The sequence below is a fragment of the Babylonia areolata genome, chromosome 1 (assembly GCF_041734735.1).
Source record: "Babylonia areolata isolate BAREFJ2019XMU chromosome 1, ASM4173473v1, whole genome shotgun sequence".
In the NCBI taxonomy this organism is placed as follows: domain Eukaryota; kingdom Metazoa; phylum Mollusca; class Gastropoda; order Neogastropoda; family Buccinidae; genus Babylonia; species Babylonia areolata.
The window spans coordinates 66,660,845-66,686,015 of record NC_134876.1 but is presented as its reverse complement, the minus strand read 5'-3'; the positions used below and the strand labels follow the sequence as shown (position 1 = coordinate 66,686,015).

General features: G+C 40.9%; 2 protein-coding genes across 7 annotated transcripts in view; one reads left to right on the top strand and one right to left on the bottom strand.

The window, feature by feature from the left end:
- LOC143285912 (centrosomal protein of 131 kDa-like) overlaps positions 1-22,959 on the bottom strand; it is a 39,789-nt gene extending 16,830 nt beyond the window's left edge. Inside the window, exons 1-11 of one of the 4 annotated variants that reach the window (XM_076593365.1) lie at positions 22,829-22,959; positions 15,718-15,864; positions 11,903-11,960; positions 10,121-10,217; positions 9,427-9,562; positions 7,964-8,611; positions 6,989-7,249; positions 5,386-5,655; positions 4,482-4,644; positions 3,437-3,624; positions 2,111-2,290 (exon numbers count right to left, since the gene is read on the bottom strand). In XM_076593365.1, the coding sequence (XP_076449480.1) occupies positions 2,111-2,290; positions 3,437-3,624; positions 4,482-4,644; positions 5,386-5,655; positions 6,989-7,249; positions 7,964-8,611; positions 9,427-9,562; positions 10,121-10,217; positions 11,903-11,960; positions 15,718-15,861 (2,145 nt within the window). In that variant the 5' untranslated portion in view covers positions 15,862-15,864; positions 22,829-22,959. Of the gene's footprint in view, positions 1-2,110; positions 2,291-3,436; positions 3,625-4,481; positions 4,645-5,385; positions 5,656-6,988; positions 7,250-7,963; positions 8,612-9,426; positions 9,563-10,120; positions 10,218-11,902; positions 11,961-15,717; positions 15,894-22,828 lie in introns of all 4 variants that reach the window. The other 3 variants (XM_076593386.1, XM_076593379.1, XM_076593372.1) reach the window with 3 other exon arrangements.
- A 233-nt stretch (positions 22,960-23,192) lies between these two features.
- LOC143285950 (CCR4-NOT transcription complex subunit 3-like) overlaps positions 23,193-25,171 on the top strand; it is a 30,481-nt gene continuing 28,502 nt past the window's right edge. For all 3 annotated transcript variants that reach the window (XM_076593409.1, XM_076593415.1, XM_076593404.1), the window contains exon 1: positions 23,193-23,360. In XM_076593409.1, coding sequence (XP_076449524.1) covers positions 23,336-23,360 — 25 coding nt within the window. In that variant the 5' untranslated portion in view covers positions 23,193-23,335. The remainder of the gene's footprint in view (positions 23,361-25,171) is intronic.

Below are 25,171 nucleotides of genomic sequence, written 5' to 3'. Positions count from 1 at the left end.
AAACCCAAACACCACATTTAAGTACTTAAATATTTCCGTGTATATAACACCATCCTATGCAGATACATGAGTCAGGAGTTTAACTATGTTTCCTAGTATATATCATCTTTCCAAACAGAATGGGTCAGGAGTATACTTACGTGGTATCCATGTATAAAACATCTTTATAAGATTATTGTTATGTATATTGGAGTGTACAATGAAGATATTGTTACCACTACTTCGTCCCCATCCCCACCAAACCCCAATGTCATTGTTATGATGCCCGTGGCCTATATACAATTAAAAATTTGCATTTGCATAAAACATCTTTCTATACAGAAATAGGGTGATATATATGTGTGTGTGTGTGTGCGCGTGCGCGCGCACCAAAAATTCATCTGCTACACTGATGATGTAAGAGATTTTGGCAGATATCCTGATATCCATGTTCAATTTTTATCACTTTTTGTTTGTTCACTATTTCAGGGGTGTTTATCTGTTTGATTTTTGTTGTTTTCCTTTAATGCCTTAAGGTCTTTGTTGAATGGGACTGATCAAGGGTTCTATTAAAATCCCAAAACTTTTCCAGACCCTGAAAGGCAAAACATGGTTTTCTCAGAGATATTTACAGTTCTGGAAATGGCTCTCTCTTTTCTTCCCAAAAACTTTTCCAGACTTCCCTGACTACTTGAAACCTGGTAGCTGTGTGTGCAAGTGGTGGTGTGGGTGCAAAGCTGTGTTTACAAGTGGTGGTGTAGTTGCAAAGTTGTATATACATGTGGTGGTGTAGTTGCAAAGCTGTATACATGTACATGTGGCAGTGTGGGAGCAAAGCTGCATGTACATGTGGTAGTGTAGTTGCAAAGCTGTATGTACATGTGGTGGTGTGGGTGCAAAGCTGTGTGTACATGTGGTGGTGTAGGTGCAAAGCTGTATGTACAAGTGGTGGTGTGGGTGCAAAGCTATGTTTACATGCAGTGGTGTTGGTGCAAAGCTGTGTGTACATGTGGTGGTGTGGGTGCAAAGCTGTGTACATGTGGTGGTGTGGGTGCAAAGCTGTGTACATGTGGTGGTGTGGGTGCAAAGCTGTGTGTACATGTGGTGGTGTGGGTGCAAAGCTATGTTTACATGCGGTGGTGTAGGTGCAAAGCTGTGTGTATATGTGGTGGTGTGGGTGCAAAGCTGTGTACATGTGGTGGTATGGGTTCAAAGCTGTGTGTACATGTGGTGGTGTGGGTGCAAAGCTGTGTGTATATGTGGTGGTGTGGGTGCAAAGCTATGTTTGCATGCGGTGGTGTAGGTGCTAAGCTGTGTGTATATGTGGTGGTGTGGGTGCAAAGCTGTGTGTATATGTGGTGGTGTGGGTGCAAAGCTATGTTTGCATGCGGTGGTGTAGGTGCTAAGCTGTGTGTATATGTGGTGGTGTGGGTGCAAAGCTGTGTACATGTGGTGGTATGGGTTCAAAGCTGTGTGTACATGTGGTGGTGTGGGTGCAAAGCTGTGTGTATATGTGGTGGTGTGGGTGCAAAGCTATGTTTGCATGCGGTGGTGTAGGTGCTAAGCTGTGTGTATATGTGGTGGTGTGGGTGCAAAGCTGTGTACATGTGGTGGTGTAGGTGCAAAGCTGTGTTTACATGTGGTGGTGTGGGTGCAAAGCTGTGTACATGTGGTGGTGTGGGTGCAAAGCTGTGTACATGTGGTGGTGTGGGTGTGTAGCTGTGTACATGTGGTGGTGTGGGTGTGTAGCTGTGTACATGTTGTGGTGTGGGTGCAGAACTGTGTACAAACATTGATGTGTAGCTGTGTGAACAAGTGATGGTATGTAGCTGTGTGTACATGTGGTTGTGTAGCTGTGTACATGTGGTGGTGTGGGTATGTAGTTGTGTACATGTTGTGGTGTAGGTGTATAGCTGTGTGTACATGTGGTGGTATGGATGCTGAGCTATGTACATGTGGTGGTGTGAGTGCAGAACTGTGTACAAACATTGGTGTGTTGCTGTGTACACAAGTGGTGGTGTGGGTGTGTTGCTGTGTACACAAGTGGTGGTGTGGGTGTGTAGCTGTATGTACACATGGTGCTGTGGACACAGAGCTGTGTGTACAAGTGATGGTGTGGGTGTGAGCGTACCAGGGCCTTCTGCAGCATGGACACGGTGCGCGACTTCTCATCCAGCTCCAGGCGCTGGGACAGCACCGTGTGCGTCACCTCTGAGGCCACCGCCTGCGCCTTCTCCATCTGGACCACTTCCTCCCCAGAGGGAACCAACATGGCTGGCTTTTCCAACTCCTCATTCATACGATGGATCTCCTGCACACACACACACACACTGGTTATTCATTTAACCTCAATCTTTGCACGCACACGCACACACACACACACACACACGTTATCAGCTTTGTTGCTAACACTGTGGGGAAAATAGCATCACACATTTTTTCCTCCTTTTTGAATTTTTTCCTCTCTGAATATTGAGAAAATATAAACATATCTCACTCCAAAATTGTTTCATGGCTTTTTTTTTTACCCACCCACCCCCCAACCCCCACCTCACACACAACAAATATGGTTTACAATTAACAAATCTATTTTTACCATCAGGCTACAGATGTTCCCTATATTACAAAATGAAAAGATCAAGCTCCATTTGTCCAAAATTCTTATCTGACCTCACATTGTAAAAAATGAACACAAACACATACTGCAAACCCCCATGATTGTGTGTTCCCTATAGCACAAAATAAAAAGATCAAATTCCATCTGTCCATAGTTCATTGTCCAACCTCTCATACCAGTGTGCAGTGTGATATATAAATGAGTACAACCACATAATGCTGCAAAACACCATGATTATAAGCACAGATATAAACACTGTAAATGGACAGACTATTTTTCCTCAGATCCTTGCAGTCTCGACCCTTTCACAACCAATGTCGCATTTCAGCACCAACCAGGCAGAGCACTGATGTCACTGAAATGTGACCATATCATGGGTGTGTTATCTGCAAACCTACTGCTCATAATTTTCGGTGAAGGGTAAGCCTGATTTCGTAAACATCATACGGAATTCCCCATGTATTTTAGACGCCATGTTTTCTGTGCTTCTGGTGCCATGAAGTGTTGCACTATAAACTGACTGGTGGTGAAAGGTTTAAAACTGTATCCTAAATGAATAAAATCAGAATGAAACACTCTTTGAAAATACAAAGATCAAAATTACTCATGTGAAAATGTTTATAACTGAAAAATTAAAAGTAATTCAACTGCCATGCCAAGAATAACAATCATAAAAAAAATCCAAAAGTAAATGAATAAACTAACTGGAAATCAATACATAAAAAATTGAAGAATTTTTTTTTTTAAATTATCATGAATAAAACAACAAAGGAACAAAACAAAAACATACAAAAACAAAGAAGTATACAAACAAAGAAACAAATAAGAAGCGTGACTGACGGAGTCAATTTCACTGAGCCTGTCGGAGACTTGCACTTCATCCAGGAAGGACATGATGCTCTTCAGCTTGTCATCGGTCAGCATGCCACTCTTGGACAGGCCATCCTTGGAGGCATTCAACTTCTCCAGGTTTTCAGCCGTCAGGTTCGAACCGTCCTCCCCCTCCTGATCCTTCTCCAGTCTATCTACTGCAAACACCACCACCATCACACATTCTATTTCTCTTCAGTTTTCTAAAACTATGTGATCTGTGAGATGCACATGCTTTGATAAGCTTTTATCATGTGTGCGGAGTTTCACTTTTACTTTCACCTGCTCAAGGCAGCATCATTGCGTTTTGGACAAATCCATATCCATATGCATGACACCACATATGCTTGGTGCAAAGGGCATGATTACTGATGCTTCTTCATGATCCTCCAAAAGCACTTAAAATCTATACAATCTGAGTTAAGACTGGCCAGTTAATGCCAGTTTTAATTAAAAAAAAATTGGCCATCCATCTATTAATAACAATCCAACGCTCTTTTTCTGTTGTATATTGTTAACAACAAATAAAAACAAATTTTGGTTTTTCATTCTGATGTCCCTTTTTCTGTACTCTCAATATATGCCTTCCCCAAAATTTTACTGTCAGAATCCACATTTCTTTAATGACAACATCAAACAAGAAATCCAGTATCCACAGGAAAGAAGCACAGCTGGATTCACAATATGGACACTTATATCTATGATTGTACATTTTACAGTTGCTACTTTGTAAAAAAAAAAAAAAATTTAATTAAAAAAAACAACATTGTTGCAACCTACATGTCAATATGAATCAAGAGTTCTCTCACGTCTCATGCTGTTCACTCATTTTTTTATGTGTGGATAGTAACAATGTGGCGCTTTCATTAGATTTATGCATATATGCAGGCACATTTGAAAGCAAACAAGCTTGCATGTGAGTAGAATAATGAGCAGCACTGTGTCCACACAAGGAGGAGGAAAGAAACATATTGCTTTGAATGAAAGTTTCTTCGAACAGTTGTGTGTTACTCACACCAGGAAGGTTTCTTCTCAGAGCGCTGGGTCACAAAGTGTTCCTCCTCCTCCAGCTTCCGGAGGGTGTCATACAGGTCATTGAGGGTGGTCCGGGTGCCTGTCTGGGTGGCGCTTTCCCCACCTGCATTGCTCTCTTTCTCCACCCCCTCCCCTGCTGCAGCCTGCAACCAGTCACTTCACATTACAGATAGCTTTACCTCAGTATGACCATTCACCTCAATGTAACTAGTTCATCTTGCTGCAAACGTTCACCTTAATCACTGGTTGTTCACCTCAATGTAACCTCTTAATCTTATCTGTAATCTTTCAGACCACATTTAACAGATCATCACAATCGCTGTTATCTCTTACCTCAATGTAAATATTCATCTCACTGTAGCAAGTCACTTCATTTATGTGATCTTTCCTCCCATTGCAGCCATTCAACTCATTAGCTATAATTTTTTATCTCACTGTAACAAACAATTACTGTTTTGTTCAACTCACTAAAACAATTTACCTCAATCACTTCTCTCTCACCACAATGTAACTATTCATTTCACCCCAATCTTTAATGTATTTTACCTCACTTTAACTTTCCACTTTAATCACAGTTACCTTTCACCAAGATGTTACATTTCACTGCAATCATTTTCATCTTTCACCTGACTGAAACCATCAGCTACAAACACCAGGTAACCAGCAGGTCAGCTACTATAGGTAGTTAATGAGAGTCATCTACAAAGGGCAGTTAACCAGTGTGTGAGCTTCAAAGACCGGTTAACCAGGTCAGCTTCAATGGGCAGATAACCAGGCAGTTGACAACAAAAGACAGTTAGCCAGGCAGTCAGCTATAGAAAGGCCTGTTAAAACCTAAGAATATAGAAAATAATTCAGCCACAACAGCCCTGAGCAGAACCCACCTGCAGGAAGTCGTTGAGAGAAGGACTGACCCCTCCCACAGCACCCGCTGCTGCCCCCTGGTCCTCACTGCGTGGTGTCGCGCTCTCCCTCCCCACCTCCCCCCTGGAGGCTGCCGAACTGTTACGACCGCTGGTGGTTTTTTTCCTGGCCCCGATGTTGGTGTTGGATGGAGTTTTGGTCACTTTCCCGCTGGCTTGAAGGAACTTAATCTCCTCTTCCGCCTTTCTCTTCACCTCATTTCTCTTCTCTTCCCGCTTTTTGTGCAACTCCTGTACAATAACCAGCACAACTGTATGAACAGACCAGGTAACCCCTGATCAGACTTGAGGAATATTTTCGGCAGAAAAGAGGAAGAGGTTTACTTGAAAGTTGAGAGGAATGTTTTCGGTATCACACTGAAAAAAACACACCATGTCTCTCACAATTCCGAATACTTTTTTCTTTTTTTCTTTATTTCCATTGTATATTTTACAGTATTTTTACAGCTGACAGTGACACACTGTCTTTCTTTGTATTTACACACATTCACTTCTTCAGAGAAGCTGAGATTGCTTTCTTGCATTTCTGCAACAAAATGTCTCAAAAAATGACATGATGGCAGTAAAAGTGAAGTCGGAAGTTGCCAACCAGAACTTTTTTTGTAACTTTCCAATGGCTAAACACACAGCAGGTATGCAGCTGCATGCACTTAGTGATTACAAAATTGACTTTTTTCTTGTTTGTTTGCAATCTTTTTTAAGGCAAGTGAAAGGGTAAAATCAAGTGCAACTGAGCAAGATAACTTTCACTAAAAACTGAAGGGCTGACAGGTCTGTATGAAAATGTCTATGTGTTAAGTGTTGCACATGTGTGCACATGTGTTGTGTTGACCAAGTTACTGGAAAATGAAGCAAAGTTATCCTCTTATTTTCTATTTTGCTTGAAATATGAATTTTCTGTGTGGATGAATTCACCAAAAAGACTCTCTCATGTATACTTAAAGTACCAAATTTCTCTTTGAGACCCCCCAATCGTGGAGACACTGACAGCTGGCAGAGATACTATCCACAGTACAGCAGCCATTCTTGTTAAAGTATAAGACACCTTTTCTCACTAAACATCAGACAGTGATTCTAGTCCATCAGCTAATTCAAAAGAAAAAAAATCATATCAAGAGGTAACCCATGAAATTAGATTATTCTCAGAAAAATGTTCAAATGACTTTAGTAAATACAAATTTTTGCATATGGCTTGATCGAGAATAAAGAGAAAATTATACAAAGTTATGTATTTCTTGATGCTTGAAAGGTGACATGAAGTTTATTTCTAGAAGATTCACCTTCATTATGGCATAATCATCATCAACAGCCTCACAGCCACAGCAGTAGAGAAAAATGCTTCCCCCAATGTATCAGGTTCTGTCTGTCCTTTTCCATCCATTTTTGTCTGTTAATGATTTTCTCTCCTTTATCTCTCCATTTAGTAAAGAAAAAACACATTCAGTTTCTCAAACTCTTTACAAACCCTTTCTGAGAGTGTCAATTAACTACTGGTTAACTGTTTTATGTTGAACATATCTTTTCTTCTTTTCTTTCACACAAAAAAAGTGTTCCTGTAACCTACCTGAATAGCTTCCTGCCTTGCCTGCCTGGCTCGGTCTTCCTTGGCTCTCTTCCTGTCTTCCTGCCGAAGGTGCTCCTGGTCCTGAAGGAGGGAGGACTGTCGCAGCACCTCTTCCCGCTCATCCTTCTTCTGCTGCAACAGTCGCAGCATTGCCGCCCTGCCAGCCTGCTGCCGCATCAGGTGACGCTTGAACCAGCGCTGAATCTTGGTGGCTGCTGTGTTGAGTGTCTGCAGATACTCTTCAGCCGCACTCTGGTTGGTCTGTGCACACACACAGTATACCACAGGGGTGAGATGCTTGCAGTGAAGGTGGAAATAAGAGAAAAAAGCAGACCTGTCCATGCTAAACTTTGTGTGGTAGCACTCTTAGTGAGTTATTTGTAATGCTTTCAAGCTTTGAAGTTAATTGTATTTTTACATAGTTTCACACCCTTGCAAAAAATCAAAAGTAAACTTGTTTCAAACTTACTCATCTACACATGTATTGCAAAAGGTAAACAAATATATTCAAGACCACTGAATGTACTCAAGGCCTGACTAAGCGCGTTGGGTTACGCTGCTGGTCAGGCATCTGCTTGGCAGATGTGGTGTAGCGTATATGGATTTGTCCGAACGCAGTGACGCCTCCTTGAGCTACTGAAACTGAACTGAATGTATACAAATATTAAATATCAAAGACAATTCAGCTTTGATCTGCCAAATGATTTGCAATCTGTGACCTTGCTTGTGTTTACTGCTCTTCAATTTATTTTGTCAGCATAGCGTGTCAGAGATACATTACTGAACAGCAAGATGAGAAGTTGGAAAGTATAATATGATCTGCAACTACATATTCACATACATAAAAAAACACCTGAAAATCAACAGAGGTAAAGCTAAAAGTTTTTGCTTTTATAGTAAAACTTCTTGTACTACAAACAACAGAATGATCAATCACATCATTTATACACAGACTTAACATTTCTCATGACTGACCTGAGCAGCAGAAGCTGAACCAGAGGGCAGTCGGCGCACTTGGTTCACAGGAGTCTTATGTTTGATGTTCTGGTAAGAGTTTTCAATTGATGACAATGACGCTTTTGCTTTCTGTTTCTGCCCTTGAGAGGTCATGTTATTTGCAAGGCCATTTCTCTGCAAGTCGTTAGTGGAAGCAGCCGTCAGATTCTTGGAAGAAAAGTCTCTAGCACTGATTGCTGAGGGCACATTCCCAACGGCCTCTGAAGATCGATTTTTCGGGCTAGACCCTGCCAAGAGATTCCTTGGAGTGGGCTCGGTGGACCCTCCTCTGAGGCTTGATCGAGCAGAATCATTTCTGGGCGTGGTGTCTGAACTCCTATGACTGTTCAGGATGCCTGTGGAGGTGAGGGGGGGTGGAAGCTGCTCGGAATTGTTCTTGTTTATGCCAGACAGTTGGCTCTGCAGAGTCTGCAGCTTGCTGATGGACTGGGACAGACTCTCCTCAATGTCGTCCAGCTCATCGTCATCTGACTGACTGCGAGCTGAGTCTGGTCTGAAGATATTGTGTGGACCTTCTGATCGGTCTGAAGGTTGGGTCACCCCTCCACCATTCCTGGGGCCAGTGGCTCCCGCCCGCAAGTTCAAGGCCCTATCAGATGCCTGCAGCTTGAAATAAATCATATCAACCAATTAATGAATCATGAACAACATTACAGAAGCATACAAATACATTCATCTAGAATACAGAAGTATATGAAATATATCAGACAATCAAAACAGTGACAAATTCACTTTGCTTTTATGTGCACTTGCAAGACCTGTTTTATGTGTATTGTGATAAAGAAAGAAAGAATGAAAAGCTCTTCAGTCTCAATCTGTTACATTAGAGAGAAAACCAGAGTAAGCTTTAACAAGCAAACAATGAACTCAAACACAGAAAACACCTGAAGGTGTTTAGTTTCCCGGCCATGAACTCTCCACAACAGATTCGAAGACTCAAGAAAGCACATCCCTCACATACCTCCCCTCAAAGAAATGTTTATACTCATAAGTCGGACAGACAGACACACACAAAACTTCTCATGCACACTCATCATCCACACACACACACACACACACACACACACTCACAAGCTCTTCAGCTGAAACTCAGTACTGATCAGGGCAGTCTCATGGCATGCATGTGCACCAATTCAGCACCCACTAACTACCCTGCCCCCTCCAAACACACCATGGTAATTCAATTATAAGGTAACTCAGGGTGAAGCTTATATTGTCAGGTTAGGCAGTCTAATTGCATGTGCATGCATGCACAGATGTACATACGCACAGAGCTGGATGGGAAAAAAAACACAGTATAAGTTTCGCATTTTACTGTCAAACAGTCAATGTTGATCATTATTACTTAACTTCTCACCCCACCCCCAACGTACCCACCACACACACACAATGAATGATAAGCCATTTGAGGCAGAACTCACATCATCTGCCCAAGGCAATCTGACAGCATTAGGTGCTGGCTTCTTGCCTCTGCTGCCAGTGCTGACTGTGCTGCTTGGCCGTCGGATCTGAGGCTGAACGCTGCTGCTCTCAAAGAGTGCCAAGAAGTCACTGCTGCTGACAAAAATTAAAAGAAACAAATGGACACACGTTAACTTCATTTTAAAATGTGTCATTTTGTGTACATGTGCATATTACGTATGTATATGCAAACAATGTATGTGAGTTTGAGTATGAGTGTGAGTGTGTGTTTGAGTGTGTGTGTTTGAGTGTGTGTGTGTGTGTGTGTGTGTGTGTGTGTGTGTAAGCATGCATGTTACTGTGTGTGCATATACATACTGAGTGTGCCAGGGAGTGAGAATTAATGAGAAAGAGTGTGTGTGTATGTGATAGTATGTATGTGTGTGAGAGAGAGTCTAAGGTGTGTGTGTGTGTATGTGTGTGTGTGTGTGTCTGTGTGTGTGTGTGTGTCTGTGTGGGTGTCCAGTGTGAGTGTGTGTGTGAGTGTTTCTATGCATGTTTGGAACTGCTAACAGTGAAATAGATGGACACAACTTGTCACACGCTACCTATTGTAGCATGTTTAAGTTAACAAAGCCCAGTTATAATTACACTGCAACAGAAGTTCAACAAAATATGGACTGAACAGGGGGGAGAAAGGAAAGAGATATTTACTTGTCATTGCCAGCAGTTCTTGATGTCTTGTCTGCAACACGGGAAGATGCTGAAGCAGTGCTGCGATGTGACATTGGGGTGTTGGGAGCTGCAACAGCTTTGAGAACCAGAACACAGGCAGTTTATTGATTTTTAATTTTCAGCCTAATATTCTTCATAAAAAAAGATAAAAAAAAACAACAAAAAAACCAAACTATCTAAGTACCTGTCAAACTCTGTTCTTTCCAGAAACACAGACCATCCCAGTTACCACACAAGCCTCATCTCAGGTGAGAGAGAGAGAGATAGAGGAAGACAAAGGCAGACAGATAAGTGATTGACTATTTGCCTTTTATACACGGAGACAAAGATAGTTTCAGTTTCTTAAGATGTCACTGCATCTGGACAAATCCATATACTCTGCACATCTGCTAGGCAGATGCCTGACCAGCAGCATAACGAAATGTGCTTAGTCAGGCCTTGAGTGCATGCATATGTATTTGTGTACCTATCAGTGTGGATTTCTTCTACAGAATTTAGCCGGTGGACACTTTTGTTGCCATGGGTTCTTTTTCAGAGTGCCAAGTACATGCTCCACAAGGGACCTTGGTATATAGTCTCATTTGAACGACTAGATGCTCAGTTCAATTTTTTAGTAAAACTTGGGAGAAGGGGCAAGAGCAGGATTCGAACCCAGACTCTCACGGACTCTGTATTGGCAGAAAAGCTTAAAAACAGACAGAGAGAAGAGATTGACTATTTGTCTTAAGTATACAATGGTTGGGTTTTTTTGTGATATGTATATTACAGAGAATATACATTTTTCAGACCTTTCAAAACAAGTTACTTTCTGAAGTTTGAACAATACTGTGTCATGATATGCCATAACAATACTAAGTCCAATGTCCAAAGTGTGTGTGTGTGTGTGTGTGTGTGTGTGTGTGTGTGTGTGTGTGTGTGTGTGTGTGTGTGTGTGTGTGTGCATGTGTTCATGCCAATAGCCATCAACCTTGAAGCAATCATTCATGATCCACAAAATATTGTAAAGAATTTTCAGTTTTATTTAAATACATTTTGAGTTAATGGTGCAGACATAGACGAACAAATGCAAGCATGTCCAAAACACAAACAGGAAACACTGCAATCATGTCCAAAACACAAACACAGTATATTTTGAGTTAATGGTGCAGACAGGGACGAACAAATGCAAGCCTGTCCAAAACACAAACACAATATATTTTGAGTTAATGGTGCAGACAGGGACGAACAAATGCAAGCCTGTCCAAAACACAAACACAGTATATTTTGAGTTAATGGTGCAGACAGGGACGAACAAATGCAAGCCTGTCCAAAACACAAACACAGTATATTTTGAGTTAATGGTGCAGACAGGGACGAACAAATGCAAGCCTGTCCAAAACACAAACACAATATATTTTGAGTTAATGGTGCAGACAGGGACGAACAAATGCAAGCCTGTCCAAAACACAAACAAACAGCTAACAAAAGTGCTGATATTAATAAACTGCAAGATAATAATGATGACAATAATAATAATAACAATAAGACACCACTGGATTTGGCAGACATGGTGTAATAAAATCTTTTAAGATAATAATAATAATAATGATAATAATCACACATGACTGGGTTCAGCAGACATGGCTTAACGTTTATAGATTTGAATGTGCTGCCATTGTCCAATACTGAGCAATCTGATACTTAGAGTACATGCAACAGCTCCAAATAATGACATACAAGACAATGGTGTTGTGAACAGAAAAAGATGGCACTATCAATTACCTTTCCGTGACATTCCATTCTGTTTGGTTGATGTTTGGCCAGCACTGTTCTTCTCACTCTGTGAAATGTCAAAACACTATATAACTGACAACGACACTGACAACATCAAAGTAACAATCACAATCAGACACCTTAAAACCCAAACAACACGAAAGTCACATCTTTGTCTCCGGGACAAAAATGGATAGCTGTATATGATGAACTGGCAAAGTTAGAACATACAAAACCAGGTTCTGAATACTTTTGCAGGCTGCTGGAATCATTTGGTTCACAAAAATCTTCACAAAAAAAAAACAGATGTGACAGAGACATCCTGTGACCCACACACAGACTGCAGCACACAAATACTCCTGTCCCTGTGATAACATATAATGATATATGCACAGACATATTGTAAAGCCTCTCAAGAGAACAATACTGAAAACACCTGACAAACCAACTTTAAAAAACAAAAAATAAAAACCAAAAAGCCATGCTATGTGGTAATTCACGTATATGAGAAAATAAAAACACAGATCTTTTTAAATATGTAAGAACACCATTATCACTGCCATTCGTATCAGAATAAATCTGATATCTGAATGTAATGATCATCTAAAATCGTGTGTGTCTCTGATGCAATAGTAGATTGCAAATGATCTCTCTGAAATAAACTATATTTGATGGGCGCAATAGCCGAGTGGTTAAAGTGATGGACTTTCAATCTGAGGTCCCCAGGTTCGAAACTCAGTAACGGCACCTGGTGGGTAAAGGGTGGAGATTTTTCCGATCTCCCAGGTCAACACATGTGCAGACCTGCTTGTGCCTGAAACCCCTTCATGTGCATACGCAAGCAGATCAAATATGCACACTAAAGATTCTGTAATCCATGTCAGCGTTTGGTGGGTTATGGAAACAAGAACATACCCAGCATGCACACCCATGAAAATGAAGTATGGGTGCCTACATGGCAGGGTAAAAGCAGTCATTCACATAAAAGCCCACTCATGTACATACGAATGAACGTGGGAGTTGCTGCCCACAAACGAAGAAGAAGAAGCAATATCTGAGATGAATGCACATACTTTTGTTTTAAATGTGTATATATCCGTGTCTGCTGTCAGGTTGCTGCTCTGCACACACACACACACACACACACAGACACACACACTGCATACATACATTTTAAAAATACATGTGTATCTAACAGCTACCCTAACACATACACACACATAGGCAGGCACAAACTTACATAACGCACGCACACACAATACACATTCATATACATGCATGTAGTTATGTACACATACATATGTATACATACATAGTCAAGCACAGCTAACACAAAGGAAGTGGACCTGCCACAATTGAACTTACTGCTGAGGGAAAAGGTGAGTTTTGAGACGAGATTTAAAATATGCGAGGGAATCAGAAGGACGGAGGTTATCAGGGAGATTGTTCCACGTCTTTGGCAATTGAAAAGAAAACGATCTGTGTCCATAGGTCTTACTTCTGACGTGAGGTATCCTGAGAAGTCGAGTATCACAGGAAGAACGGAGCTGGCGAGACGGGTTATAGATATGGAGGAGTTCAGAAAGATACATGGGGCCAGATCCACTGACTGCAGAAAAGATCAGAGTGGATAGCTTATAGTCTATTCAATCAGAAACAGGCAACCAGAGGAGAGACTGAAGGAGAGGAGAAACATGGTCAAATTTAGAAGCTCTGCAAATGAGTCTGGCAGCGTTATTCTGAATTTGTTGGAGTCTGTCTAACAGATATTTGGGAAGGCCGGCCAAAAGAGAGTTGCAGTAATCCAACTTTGAGAGAACCAGAGAGCATACAAGTGTCTTGGTTGCATTGGTTGAGAGATAGTGGCGGATAGAGCTGATTCTACACAGTTCCAAATAGGCAACTTCACAGATATTCGAAATGTGCTGTTGGAAGGAAAGAGACTGGTCTAGGATTACACCAAGACTGCGAACAGAAGGAGAAAGTGAAACAGGTGTGCTATTGATCAGAACAGAGTCAGGAAAGGAAGGATGTTGACAAAACTTCTTTGGACAGGTTATCATAAATTCAGTCTTATCATCATTTAGTTGCAGCTTGTTGAGAGTCATCCAGTCCTTTAGGCCAGCAATGCATTCCTGTGTTCGAGTCACCAGTGCATCAAATTCAGCTATGGAAGCTGACTGATAAAGTTGTGTGTCATCAGAAAAGCTCTCATGCGACATCGCATGATGACTGATGACATCCGACACAGGAGCCGCATACAGCACGAAAAGAACAGGACCTAGGACGGACCCCTGTGGGACACCATATTTTAAGGCAGATACTCTAGAGTATGTACCATTTACACACACTTTCTGTGTACAGTCTGACAGGTAAGACGTGATCCATGCTAGTGCAGTGTCACGAATACCAAAGGAAGTTTTAAGTCTGTTCAAGAGGACAGAGTGGTCGATGGTGTCAAAAGCTGCTGACAAATCTAAGAGAGCGAGAACAGATATCTTATCCTCATCAAATCCCGAAAGCAAATCATTCACTATTCTAAGAAGGGCCGTTTCGCAACTATGACCATGTCTATAAGCTGACTGGTGGGAATTAAGTAAACCATTTTGTTCCAGATGAGCTAAGAGCTGAGACAATATGATCTTTTCTAGCAGCTTTGATAAAAATGACAGATTAGAGAGAGGTCGATAATTTTTCAAACAGTTATGATCCAAAGATGGTTTCTTGATGATACACAGTCACAGGAATTTTCCAGGACACTTTCTTTCCCTTGCTGCACAGCATCTTCAGTGAAAAAAAACTGACATTCTCCTTTAAGTCGGCTACAATTATTACCATGTCATCCCATACAGAAACAAGCTTGCTAACTGATGTCACATATATATATGAATTTCTTTGGTGGAGAACTAGAATGTTTCCAATATACGTTCTGATTCATCGGTCCTGGACCTAAATGAAGTACAAGTCTCCTGTCCCTGGCAAAGTTTTGTAGAAAAATAAACTTTGATAAGCAAACAAATATACTTACAGGCAAAAAAAAAAGAAAGAAAAAAAGGTGGTGCTTCACAACAGAGACAAACTCTCTCCCTGGGGAGGGCATCCTGAATTTCACACAGATAAATCTGTTGTTACAAATAAGTAATACAATACAATACTAATACAATGGCTAGATTCACTTAGAAATAAGCAAACACTGCCCTGTGCAGCTTGCCTTTTTGTCTATCTTGACAAAAATGGTTAGGGCCATCTTGATCATGTTTGAAGAAATGAATCTGAAGGTAGTCTGCCCAAACAAGACTGAATAAAGCTGACCAATGCCAACAGAGTTAGATACTTCAACACCTGATGTCAGCAATGAGGACAATCAGATGAGACAATAAAATGAGACCCATGTGCAGCTGCACTTCGTGCACATAAAAGAACCCATCGCAACAAGAGAGTTGTCCCTGGCAAAGTTCTGCAGAAAAGTCTACTTTGATTGGAAAACAAACGAAACTTGCAGACAAAAAAAAGGGAAAAAAAAGGGGGGGAGGAGGGGAGGGGAGGTGGGTGGGTGGGTGTTAGTGCTGCACTGTTGCGACACCTCTTTCCCTTGGAGAGCAGCCAAATTTCACAAACTGACAAAGACAAATCTGTTGAGACAAAAAAAGTAATACAGTGAAATAACCACCTTGAGACAAATCACGGTATTATTTGTCATAAAGAAGTTCACAACCTGTCTTCCCCTGCAATTTTTTTTTTACCTACATTAACCAAAAAAATCAAATTTTATTATAAGCAACCAATGAAACAACAAACCAGCCCATCAATCTGTCAATATCTACCTTAGAATTCCTAACATCAGCAGAGGCATTCACTCGCTTTGTCTGGGCAGCTGATCCTGGGCGACGTGCTGAAGACCGTGCTGAAATCTGTGAACCAGTCAGGCTGAGGTCAAGGTCATCAGAAACCGATTTTCTCTGGGCCATGGTCTAAAGGAAAAAAGAGAAATGGACTTGATCTTTGAAGATGTGTCCACAAAAAAAAGTTGATAAGTTTGAATTAATACACATGTACACATACATGCATACATGCTCAAATGTATGCTTCACAGACACAATGAGAAAAAAATATTGATTTTCTTTTTCTTTTTAAACATTAATATTGGCCTTTATTGGTGTCGTATGTTCTGAAAGTCCTAATCATCTAGCTGCGACTGAGACGGCAGTTCCGATGCGACGTCATGTTTAGCTGCTGTCTTGACAACGAGTCTCTTGACCGAAGATCGTAATGGGAGATGACTCTGTTCTACAACTCCCCCTTTTCGAAGGATAAACATGTTTAGATATATTCATGTTTAGACCTGTATGTTAAAGGGCTCAAAACAATGATCTTTTTGATAATAATTCAAATTTTGAAAGACTAAGTTATCAAAAATATGAACAATACAACTGCCAACTTTTGTTTGTTAGAACTGGAACAAACTAAACACTACCAACTATTGTTTGTTAGAACTGGAACAAACTAAACATTGTTAATGTTATGACAAAGCGTTACAAGAGTGAAATGTCACAGATCAAGCCACTGAGGTTTTCGGATTCTCTGGGATCTGCGGAGAGTCGGGATCTCAGGAGCTGGAGATGTGGTAGGCTGATCTGGTGTTGCTGTGGAGAAAGGTCTTAGGGTTGATGGGTGTTGAGAAGGAGGTGGAGGTGCTGTAGGAGAGTTCTCAGTTGCAGCAGTTGTTCCTTTGGGGGGATGGGCATCACTGGGGGTCGCAACCAGGTGTGTACGATTGTGTCTGATGGGGCCATTGTCTGTCAGAACAATGAAGGAATGGGGGTTGTGATGTTTTTTGATGACCTCTCCAGATTTCTTCGTCTCTTTGACAAAGACGATGTCTCCAGGTTTGAGAGGTGTTGCTCCTCTTGTAGCATGGCGACAATTGAAGAGGTTGCGTTCCTTCTGTTTCATGCTTTCTTCTTTCTGTCAGATGAGGGAGTGATCAGGGGTCTTTGGGAGAAGATTGGAGGGGACAGTGGGGACTTTTGTTTTCAGTTTTCTTCCCATGTTTTCAGTTTTCTTCCCATCAGGAATTCACTGGGTGATTTTCCGTTGTGCAGTGGGCTTGCTCTGTACAGGAGAAGAGCATTATAGGGATCCTTTGAGGTTTTTTAGGTTTTTGACTATTTGCACAGCTCTTTCAGCTTCTCTGTTACTTTGGGGGTAGTGAGGTGAGCTTGTGGTGAGTGTGAAGCATAAGTCTGCAGCAACGTTGCGGAACTCTGCGCTGGCAAACTGAGAGCCATTGTCGGAGATGACAACATCAGGAATGCCATGGACAGCAAAAATGCTTTTCAGTTTGCTGATGCGGTTGCTGCTGGTCTGGTTGTCAAGACAACAAAGTTCAGGCCATCAAGAGTAGTAATCAACTACAATGAAGAAGGTTTTGCCGTGACGTTCGAACAGATCCATACACATTCTTGACCATGGTCTTTCAAGAAATTAGGAGGGTAGGTGGGGTTCTTTTTGGGTTGGTCTATGTTCGGCACAAGTGTCACATTTTTGCACAAGATCTTCAATGTCTTTGGAGATGTGTGGCCACCAGACAGAATGAAGCAAGCGCTCGACATTTCACGATTCCAAGGTGCCCTTCATGAATGCGACTGAGCATTTCAAGTCTCATCTGTCTTGGGATAATGATTTTGTCAATGAAGAGCAACAGATCGTCGATGATAGAGAGATGTTCTCTGTCGGTCCAATACTGCTTGATGAGTGGTGCCTCTGGCATGTAGGTGGGCCATCCGTTGGTGCAGTATTCTCTGATTTCAGCTGTTTCTGGGTCTGATTTCTGCAGTTCTTTGATTTCGTACAGTTTGTTTTTTGAAGCAGGAAGGCTGTCTATGGTCTGCTTGGCCAGTAGTTCAGCTTCTTTGACGAGGTTGATGTCTGCTTTTTCTGATCGAGAGTGAGGTGCCTGCGAGAGAGCATCTGCTGAGATTTGATTTTTTCCTGGAATGTGCATGACGTTTGGCAAAAATCTCATCAGGCGAAGCCTGAAGCGTTGAATGCATGGAGGTATTTTGGCAACTTCTGTGGTGGACAAGAGAGGGACTAGAGGTTTGTGATCGGTCTAAACTGTGAAGCTGAGTCCATGGACGTACTCGCTTAGTCTCTCACAGGCCCATGTGACTGCCAGGGCTTCTTTTTCTATGACAGCATAGCTGCGTCCTGCGTCAGAAAGAGAGCACGATATGTAGCACACCGGTCGTCGTGCCTTGTCGTCTTGTGTCTGAAACAGAACTGCGCCAAGACCTGCATTGGAAGCGTCAGTGGCTAGGAAGGTTTCTCTCTCAGAACTGTAATGGGCCAGGACAGGTGGTGAGAGGTGGTTTTTCACTTGTTGAAAAGCCATTTCCTGTTGGTCCTTCCACACCCACTCAGTGTCCTTCCGTAGGAGAGCATAGTGGGGCTGTGACGCTGGCCAGATTGGGCATGAACTTGGCCAGTTGGTTGGCCATGCCCAGGAAGCGCTGAAGCTCTGTGATGTTAGTGGGAGGTGGGAACCTGTTGATGGTGTCCAGTTTTGCGGGATCTGGGTGAATGCTAGAACTGTCCATGATGTGGCCCAGGAAGCGGATGGTGTCTTTTGAAAATTCACAATTCTCATTGAGCGTGAGACCTGCCTCCTGTAGCAGTTTCATGACTTTTTGAAGACGCTGATCATGGGAAGCCTGATCCTTGGCATGTAAGAGGATGTCATCCATGTGAGCAACGACACCATCCATGTCACCTAAAATTTTTGAGATCATTCATTGAGAAATCTTGCTGGAAGAACTGATGCTGAATGGGAGTCTACTGAAACAATATCTTCCAAACAGAGTGATGAACGTGGTGTAGTGCTTGGGCTCTTCAGCAAGTGCTATTTGCCAAAATCTGCTGTGGGCATCCAGTTTTGAGAAGACTTTGGAGTCTGTAAGTTTTGCGAGGCTCTCATCGACTGAAGCCAAAGGGTGGACTTATGTTGAACTGACTTGTTCAGTTGTGTCAGATCTACACAAAGGCAAATGGATCCATTTTGTTCAGGGATGACTACAATACCCAAACACCAGCTGGTGGGCTCTGTGACAGGAGAGATGACTTCTTCATTTAACATGCAGTCGATCTCCTGTTTGACCTTGGGTAGAAGAGGGTGTGCAATCTTCCGTGGAGCATGTATGCACACTGGTTCGGCCTCAGGTTTCAGCTTGATGGTGTATGTTGTGTCCAGTTTGCCAAGACGTTCATGAAAAAGATTTGGAAATTCACTCTTGAAGTTTGAAGTTGATGGGTTGATTTGGTCAACACAAGAAATCAGGCCTAGTTTTACACAGGCTGCCCGAGTGAGAAGGGAACTGGTTTGGCCTTTCGGAACATAGAGTTTCCTGTACTGCAGTGGTTTTGTAGCAAAGTTTTGCTTGCACAGTGCCAAACACAGTGAGTTTGGCATTGCCCATACCTTTCAGCAGCTTGTTTGATTTTTTCAGCACATGAGAGTTAGCCCACGATTCATCCACAACTGAAATTGATGCACCCGTGTCCAATTTGAAAGTGTGGGGTTTTCCATTTGTCAAGATTTTTGCAGTCCAGCAGTTGTCTTCTGCCAAATGAAAAATATGTCCCAGAAATTCCTCTTCATCTTCAGATGAATCATAGAAATTTTCTTCTGACAGTTCTTGGACGGTTCTTTGTCTGGGTAGATGCTTGTGGCGTTTTGCTTTTGCGCTGTGACATACAGCTTGATAGCGCCCTATCTTATGACAAGAAGAACATGTTACTTCTCCTGCTGGACACACGTCGGGGATAGAATTCCTTGCACTGACAGCAGTTGTTTCTCCTTTGATGAGGTGTTGGCTCTCCTTTCTTTCTTCCACTTGTTGTCTGATTTGTATGGCCAGATCGAGAGTTAGGCCAGCTTTGGCTTGAAGTTTGAGAGTGCATCGTCAAACACACCAACAAAGATTCTGTCTCTGATGAGATCTTCTTTCAGAGGTCCGTGTTCACAATCCTCTGCGAGTCTGTACAAATCTTGGATGAAGGACTCAACAGGTTCTCCTGATTTTTGCGTTCGTTTGTTGATCTTAGATCTTGCCACAATCATGTTTTTTCTAGCTCCATAGTAACCATCAAATTTGGCTATCAGTGCGTCGAGTTCAATTGCTCCATAGTAACCATCAAATTTGGCTATCAGTGCGTCGAGTTCAATTGTGTTTTCATCAATGTTCATAATTTTCATTATATTGTTTGCAATGTCCCTCATTGTGTACAAAAATACACTGACTTGTTCTTCTCTAGGTTTCTGGGTCAATCTTGAACCTGTCCTTTAACGGAGAAACCGTTGTTTCCATTTTGGCCAGTTTGCTCCTGTGCCATCAAATGGTTTTGGGGGTGGTAGGCTGACTCCTGGTTGAGCTGTGTCCTGAAGTGCCATCTTGTTGCTTGAATTTTGTTGGGTTTAAACCACTGCTACCATGTCATATATTCTGATAGTCCAAGTCGTCTAGCTGAGACCGAGACGGCAGTTCTGATGCGTCATCATGTTTAGCTGCTGTCTTGACAACGAGTCTCTTGACCAAAGATCATAAAGGGAGATGACTCTATTCTACAACTGGGTTTGTCCATTATTTCTTTTTCTTTTAGCACTGTTCTGACTTGCATGATAAGTTATTCTTTTTTACATTTTTTGATACCCAATGAAATGTTTCTTCAACACTGTGTGTGTGTGTGTGTGTGTGTGTGTGTGTGTGTGTGTGTGTGTGTGTGTGTGTGAGTGTAATCATGCATGCATACATCATTACATGCGTGTGTGAATTCATGTGCCAGGACAGAAACTCAGATCTGACACTGTCAGGACTCTAGACATAAACTATCAGTGAGTACCAAACAGAATAACTCAATTAGGGAAATGGGGAAGAGACTGAGAGAGAAAAAGAGAATCAGTGAGAGAAAGAGAGGGAGAGACATATATTAGTTTTTATATATCAAATACATTTTTTTTATTTCTAGACTCAAAATTCTCTGTTTATGTATGTATAGATATATTATATATTAGAAAACATGCAGCATGAAACATGGCAAAACACTCTGTACTTGTAACAATAACAGGTATAGAAAATAAGATAACAGAACTGTGAATGTAACTTATACAACTATTTGCGATTTTCAACAGTTTCTATGAAATTATGCTTAATAGGCAAATGAAAAAATGGGCATATCACCATATATAGGTTACAACCCAAAGACTGTCTTGGAAAAAAAACTAAAACAAAAATGTAATATGATTATTACTTTGGAACAAAATCGATATACACCACTTGAAATTTGTCATATATTTTTTTTTCTTTCCTTCTTCTTAATGATGATGAAGTTGTCATTTTTTTCAAATAGAGAAAAAATAGGTGCAATAACCGAGTTCACTCAGAGGGTCAGGGTTTCGGTGGCTGGTGGGTTCAAAGTGGAGAGGGTTTGTTTCCTTAATGTCCCAGATATGTGCCATATTGGGTGCAGACCTTCTAGTGCCTTAATTTCATTTGTGAGTACAAACATGCAGCAGAACATAAAATACCCATGATATCAAAGAGTGAAAGACCATGTAATGTAATGTGTGTTGTAGCAAACATAAACATATTCAGCAGACCCATCAAAGTAACAATAACAGGCGGTGACATTTGATCATTAATTAATGGTAAAAGTAAATAATGGAGCTTAAATACCTCCCGAAGATACCCATATGCTATTGTCTATTTTCACCTTAATGTACAAAGATCCTCAAGCAAATATCCAGTTATGTCAAATCCCGAAAGTGTTTCCCACTTCTATTCATAAAAAATGAATAAGTAAATAAAAATGTTAAAAACACACATGAATAAGAATGGATGTACAAAAACTGAAAATAGCAGCTAGATAACCCCCCCCCCCCCCCCCCCCCCTCTTTAGTTTTAACAGGAATGTTTGTTGCAGTGTCAAACACTTATACTATCATTATTGCCATATACTACCAAGGTAATTTGTATAAAAAAAATTTTTTTAATCAAATAGAAATAATAAAATATAAATACTAACAATAAATGAATAAAAAATGTGTTCTCAAAACCTACCTGTATACTATTATAGCCATATACTGGTTATTTGTAAATATTTTTTAAAAAAAAAAAAAAAAACAACCTTGTAAAATATTCTCAAAACCTATCTGCTCATAGTATTTCACCAGATCTGCAACTCCAGCAAAATCCTTGGCAACTTACTGGCTGTCTGTGTACTGCGTGTGATAATGTGTCATTTATATCAATTATTGCATGAGTGATGTCTGGTCTCTTTTAAAGAATGTGTTTGCTTATTATGTGCCTGTTGACATGCTTACAGTTTGCGTGTGGGTGTCTGCAAACTATGTGAGCTACGTTTATGTATGGGTGAGTATATATTGTGTGGGCACACATTTGTGCATGGTTGTGCTTGGTAAGTGTGTCACTGTGTGTGCACAAAAGTGTTACCAATCATGAATCTATTCTGTCGTGTGTTTTTCTGTATGTATTTAGTCTTCTTGTTAGGTGCATAAAGCTCTAAACCAGATGACTTGAAGAGTTCGCCATGTAAATCTATATTTTATCCCAATAAATTTGACTCGGAAAATTCATAGGCCATTAAAATGTCACTCGACTGAATTGTGTGCACTGTTGGTTTTTACTTCTTTTAATGTACACAAGCTGACCAGAAAAAAACACAAAAAAACAAACAAACTTTGACGTCCTCAAAATAATTAACGAGCACCCTGATACTGTTCAGTTTATCCGTAACCAAAGAAAACCAAATATCGTCATCAACACGATATCAATTTTTGTTTGCAGAATATTCATCTGTGTTTACTTCATGTAAAATATGTCATTTACAAATAAAAGTAACGCTGAAACAATTTCTTACCTGTACAATGATAATCGGAGCGGCACCATAGGTTTTCAATAATTACCCGGCTTCGTCTGAACTCGTCAATCTCGCATGAAAGCCTGCCACTTGCATCGCATGTAAACACATCGAAAAGCAGCAGACATGCGCATTCTTCTACCAAAGCTTCCGGTCAAATTAAATATTCCTCCGCGTTAACATTAACATTGGCAAACTCAAATACACAAGTCAAGTATTGTCATAGATTTTATATATTAATCAAAAACAATATGGTGTTTGCTAATTATCTAGACTGATGTATAAGAATTAATCAGAGTCATAAGTATTTGGGCACTATATTTAGTTATGACCTCACATATATCTTTAATGAGACGTGATTAGGCACAACAGAGCAGCCATCTTGGTTTTTATGGCACTGTCAGATGAAACAAAATTCAGCCCCTCTATCTGTTCACTCTGTTCATTTTCGGGCATCATTGCTCATTCGTAGCATGCACGAATTATCCAAGCCCATATTCTTATGCTATGGCTGACAAGAGAAGGTTACAAGGTATGTACTACTGGAAAATTTTCGTTGAAGTACTTTCTCTTTTAATGTGCCAAGCTGAGAGAGCAAGACTGAAGACCATAACATTTTGCCAGTCGCTGACAATTGCACAGACATTGCCAAATACTAGAGGAGGATCTGGGTTGTTTTGAATGCACTACAATATTTAGCACGGTTGGTCGTAAACGGTTTAATCAGTTCATTTTTCACATGCAATATCAGGATCTGCTCTCGAAGTCGGTCACTGTTCGTAAAATCCGATCATCAAGATCGTAGAATGCGAGCCAAAGCACAACGCTTTTGCTTTCATTCGCTTGCAGAAGGCTTTATCAAATGAAAGCTTGATCAAATGGAGCCTTCAAAAGTTATGTGGCCTGTTGATAGTATCGTAATAGTGGTGATCTGTAAAACCTGACATTGCAGTTAGAGGGGTTTTCTTGGAAGAAACAAGATCGCCATTTCTCTGAAACTGGTAACAATAGATTTACAGAATTCACAGCTCAAAAAACAACAATTGCTTTTTACTGTCAGTCTTGTCAACACTTTGCACTTTGTACATTAATACAGATTTGTAGCACATGCTGTTATCTATTGATTGTTGGTGTTGTCTTTTTTGTCTTATTTCCATATGTGATCCTTGCAAACTACTCTTATCAGATTCAGATACTTGCTTTGTCAGTTTGTGGCATGTGTAAGTGTGAAAGAGACATGTTCCCCTTCTTTTTTATTGTGGAGAAGATAACACATTGATCAAATCACAATCAGGAAAATGCCTTCTTTTTTTCTTTTCTCTCTCTCTCTCTCCCCCCCCCCCCCCCCCCCCCCCCCCCCCCCCAGTCAGCTTGAGAAGAATTTCTATAGAGATTGACTGGCTTTTGGCTGCCCAGAACTGCCATACTCCACTATATCCAGGTTGTGTTCAGGGCAGTGCAAAAGGAGCCAAAGGTTATAGTGTGACATTTTGGCTTTTGAACTAGTTTTAAGTTGAAAAGCAGAAATAAAATAAAATGCAATATAATGTTAATATGTTCTGATCTGAATTGATATAGCAGTGTTTGGTAACAGGCATTATTTAGTGAGCTGAAAAGAGCAGAGTTTTGGATTGGTTTAGGATACAGCCAATTGACAGGTTGGCCATTTTTCAAAATTAGTCCAAAAATGCCCCAAACATCCACCCTATTCTTCCTCCACTAGTCACTCCACTCCCTCCAAATATCTATAAAATAAAAAAAAAAATCATTTTTATTTTGTCCATTGTATGTTGCAGTTTGTGAACTGGCTTATCTTCATGTGTATGTGAATCGTGTGTATGAGAATATGCCTCTGCTTTGTGGGAAACCAAGCTTTACAGTTGCAATCTGTCTATGATATTTTGAACCAGAATTGAAGTACCATGTCAGTATTATGTGCAGATCTGTTGTGTATTCATACCAGTGTTAACCCGTTGCAGCTGTTAGGAACTCTCATTTGATTTTTGTTTGTTTTTTGGCAGTGTGACAGAAGCTTTTTTCATGAGATGTTCACTGTTATGAATGATTTCTCTAGTCAAAATGCCTGGTGTGTCAAAGCTGTTCACAGTCCAGGAGACGGGTGGGATTGTAAAAAGTTGGAGTGTTGCTGCATACTGCTGCAGTTCGCTACAGGCAACAATGATGGCTTTATATTAGGGCAGCTTGTTTTATTGCCTGGCTCTGTACAATAGCAAATTTTGTTGTTGGTTTGGTTGGGTTTTTTTTGTTTTGTTTTTTTGTTGTTTGTTGCTGTTGATAATATCCATTTATACAACATCTGACTGTCGAGGAACTTCAGCAATG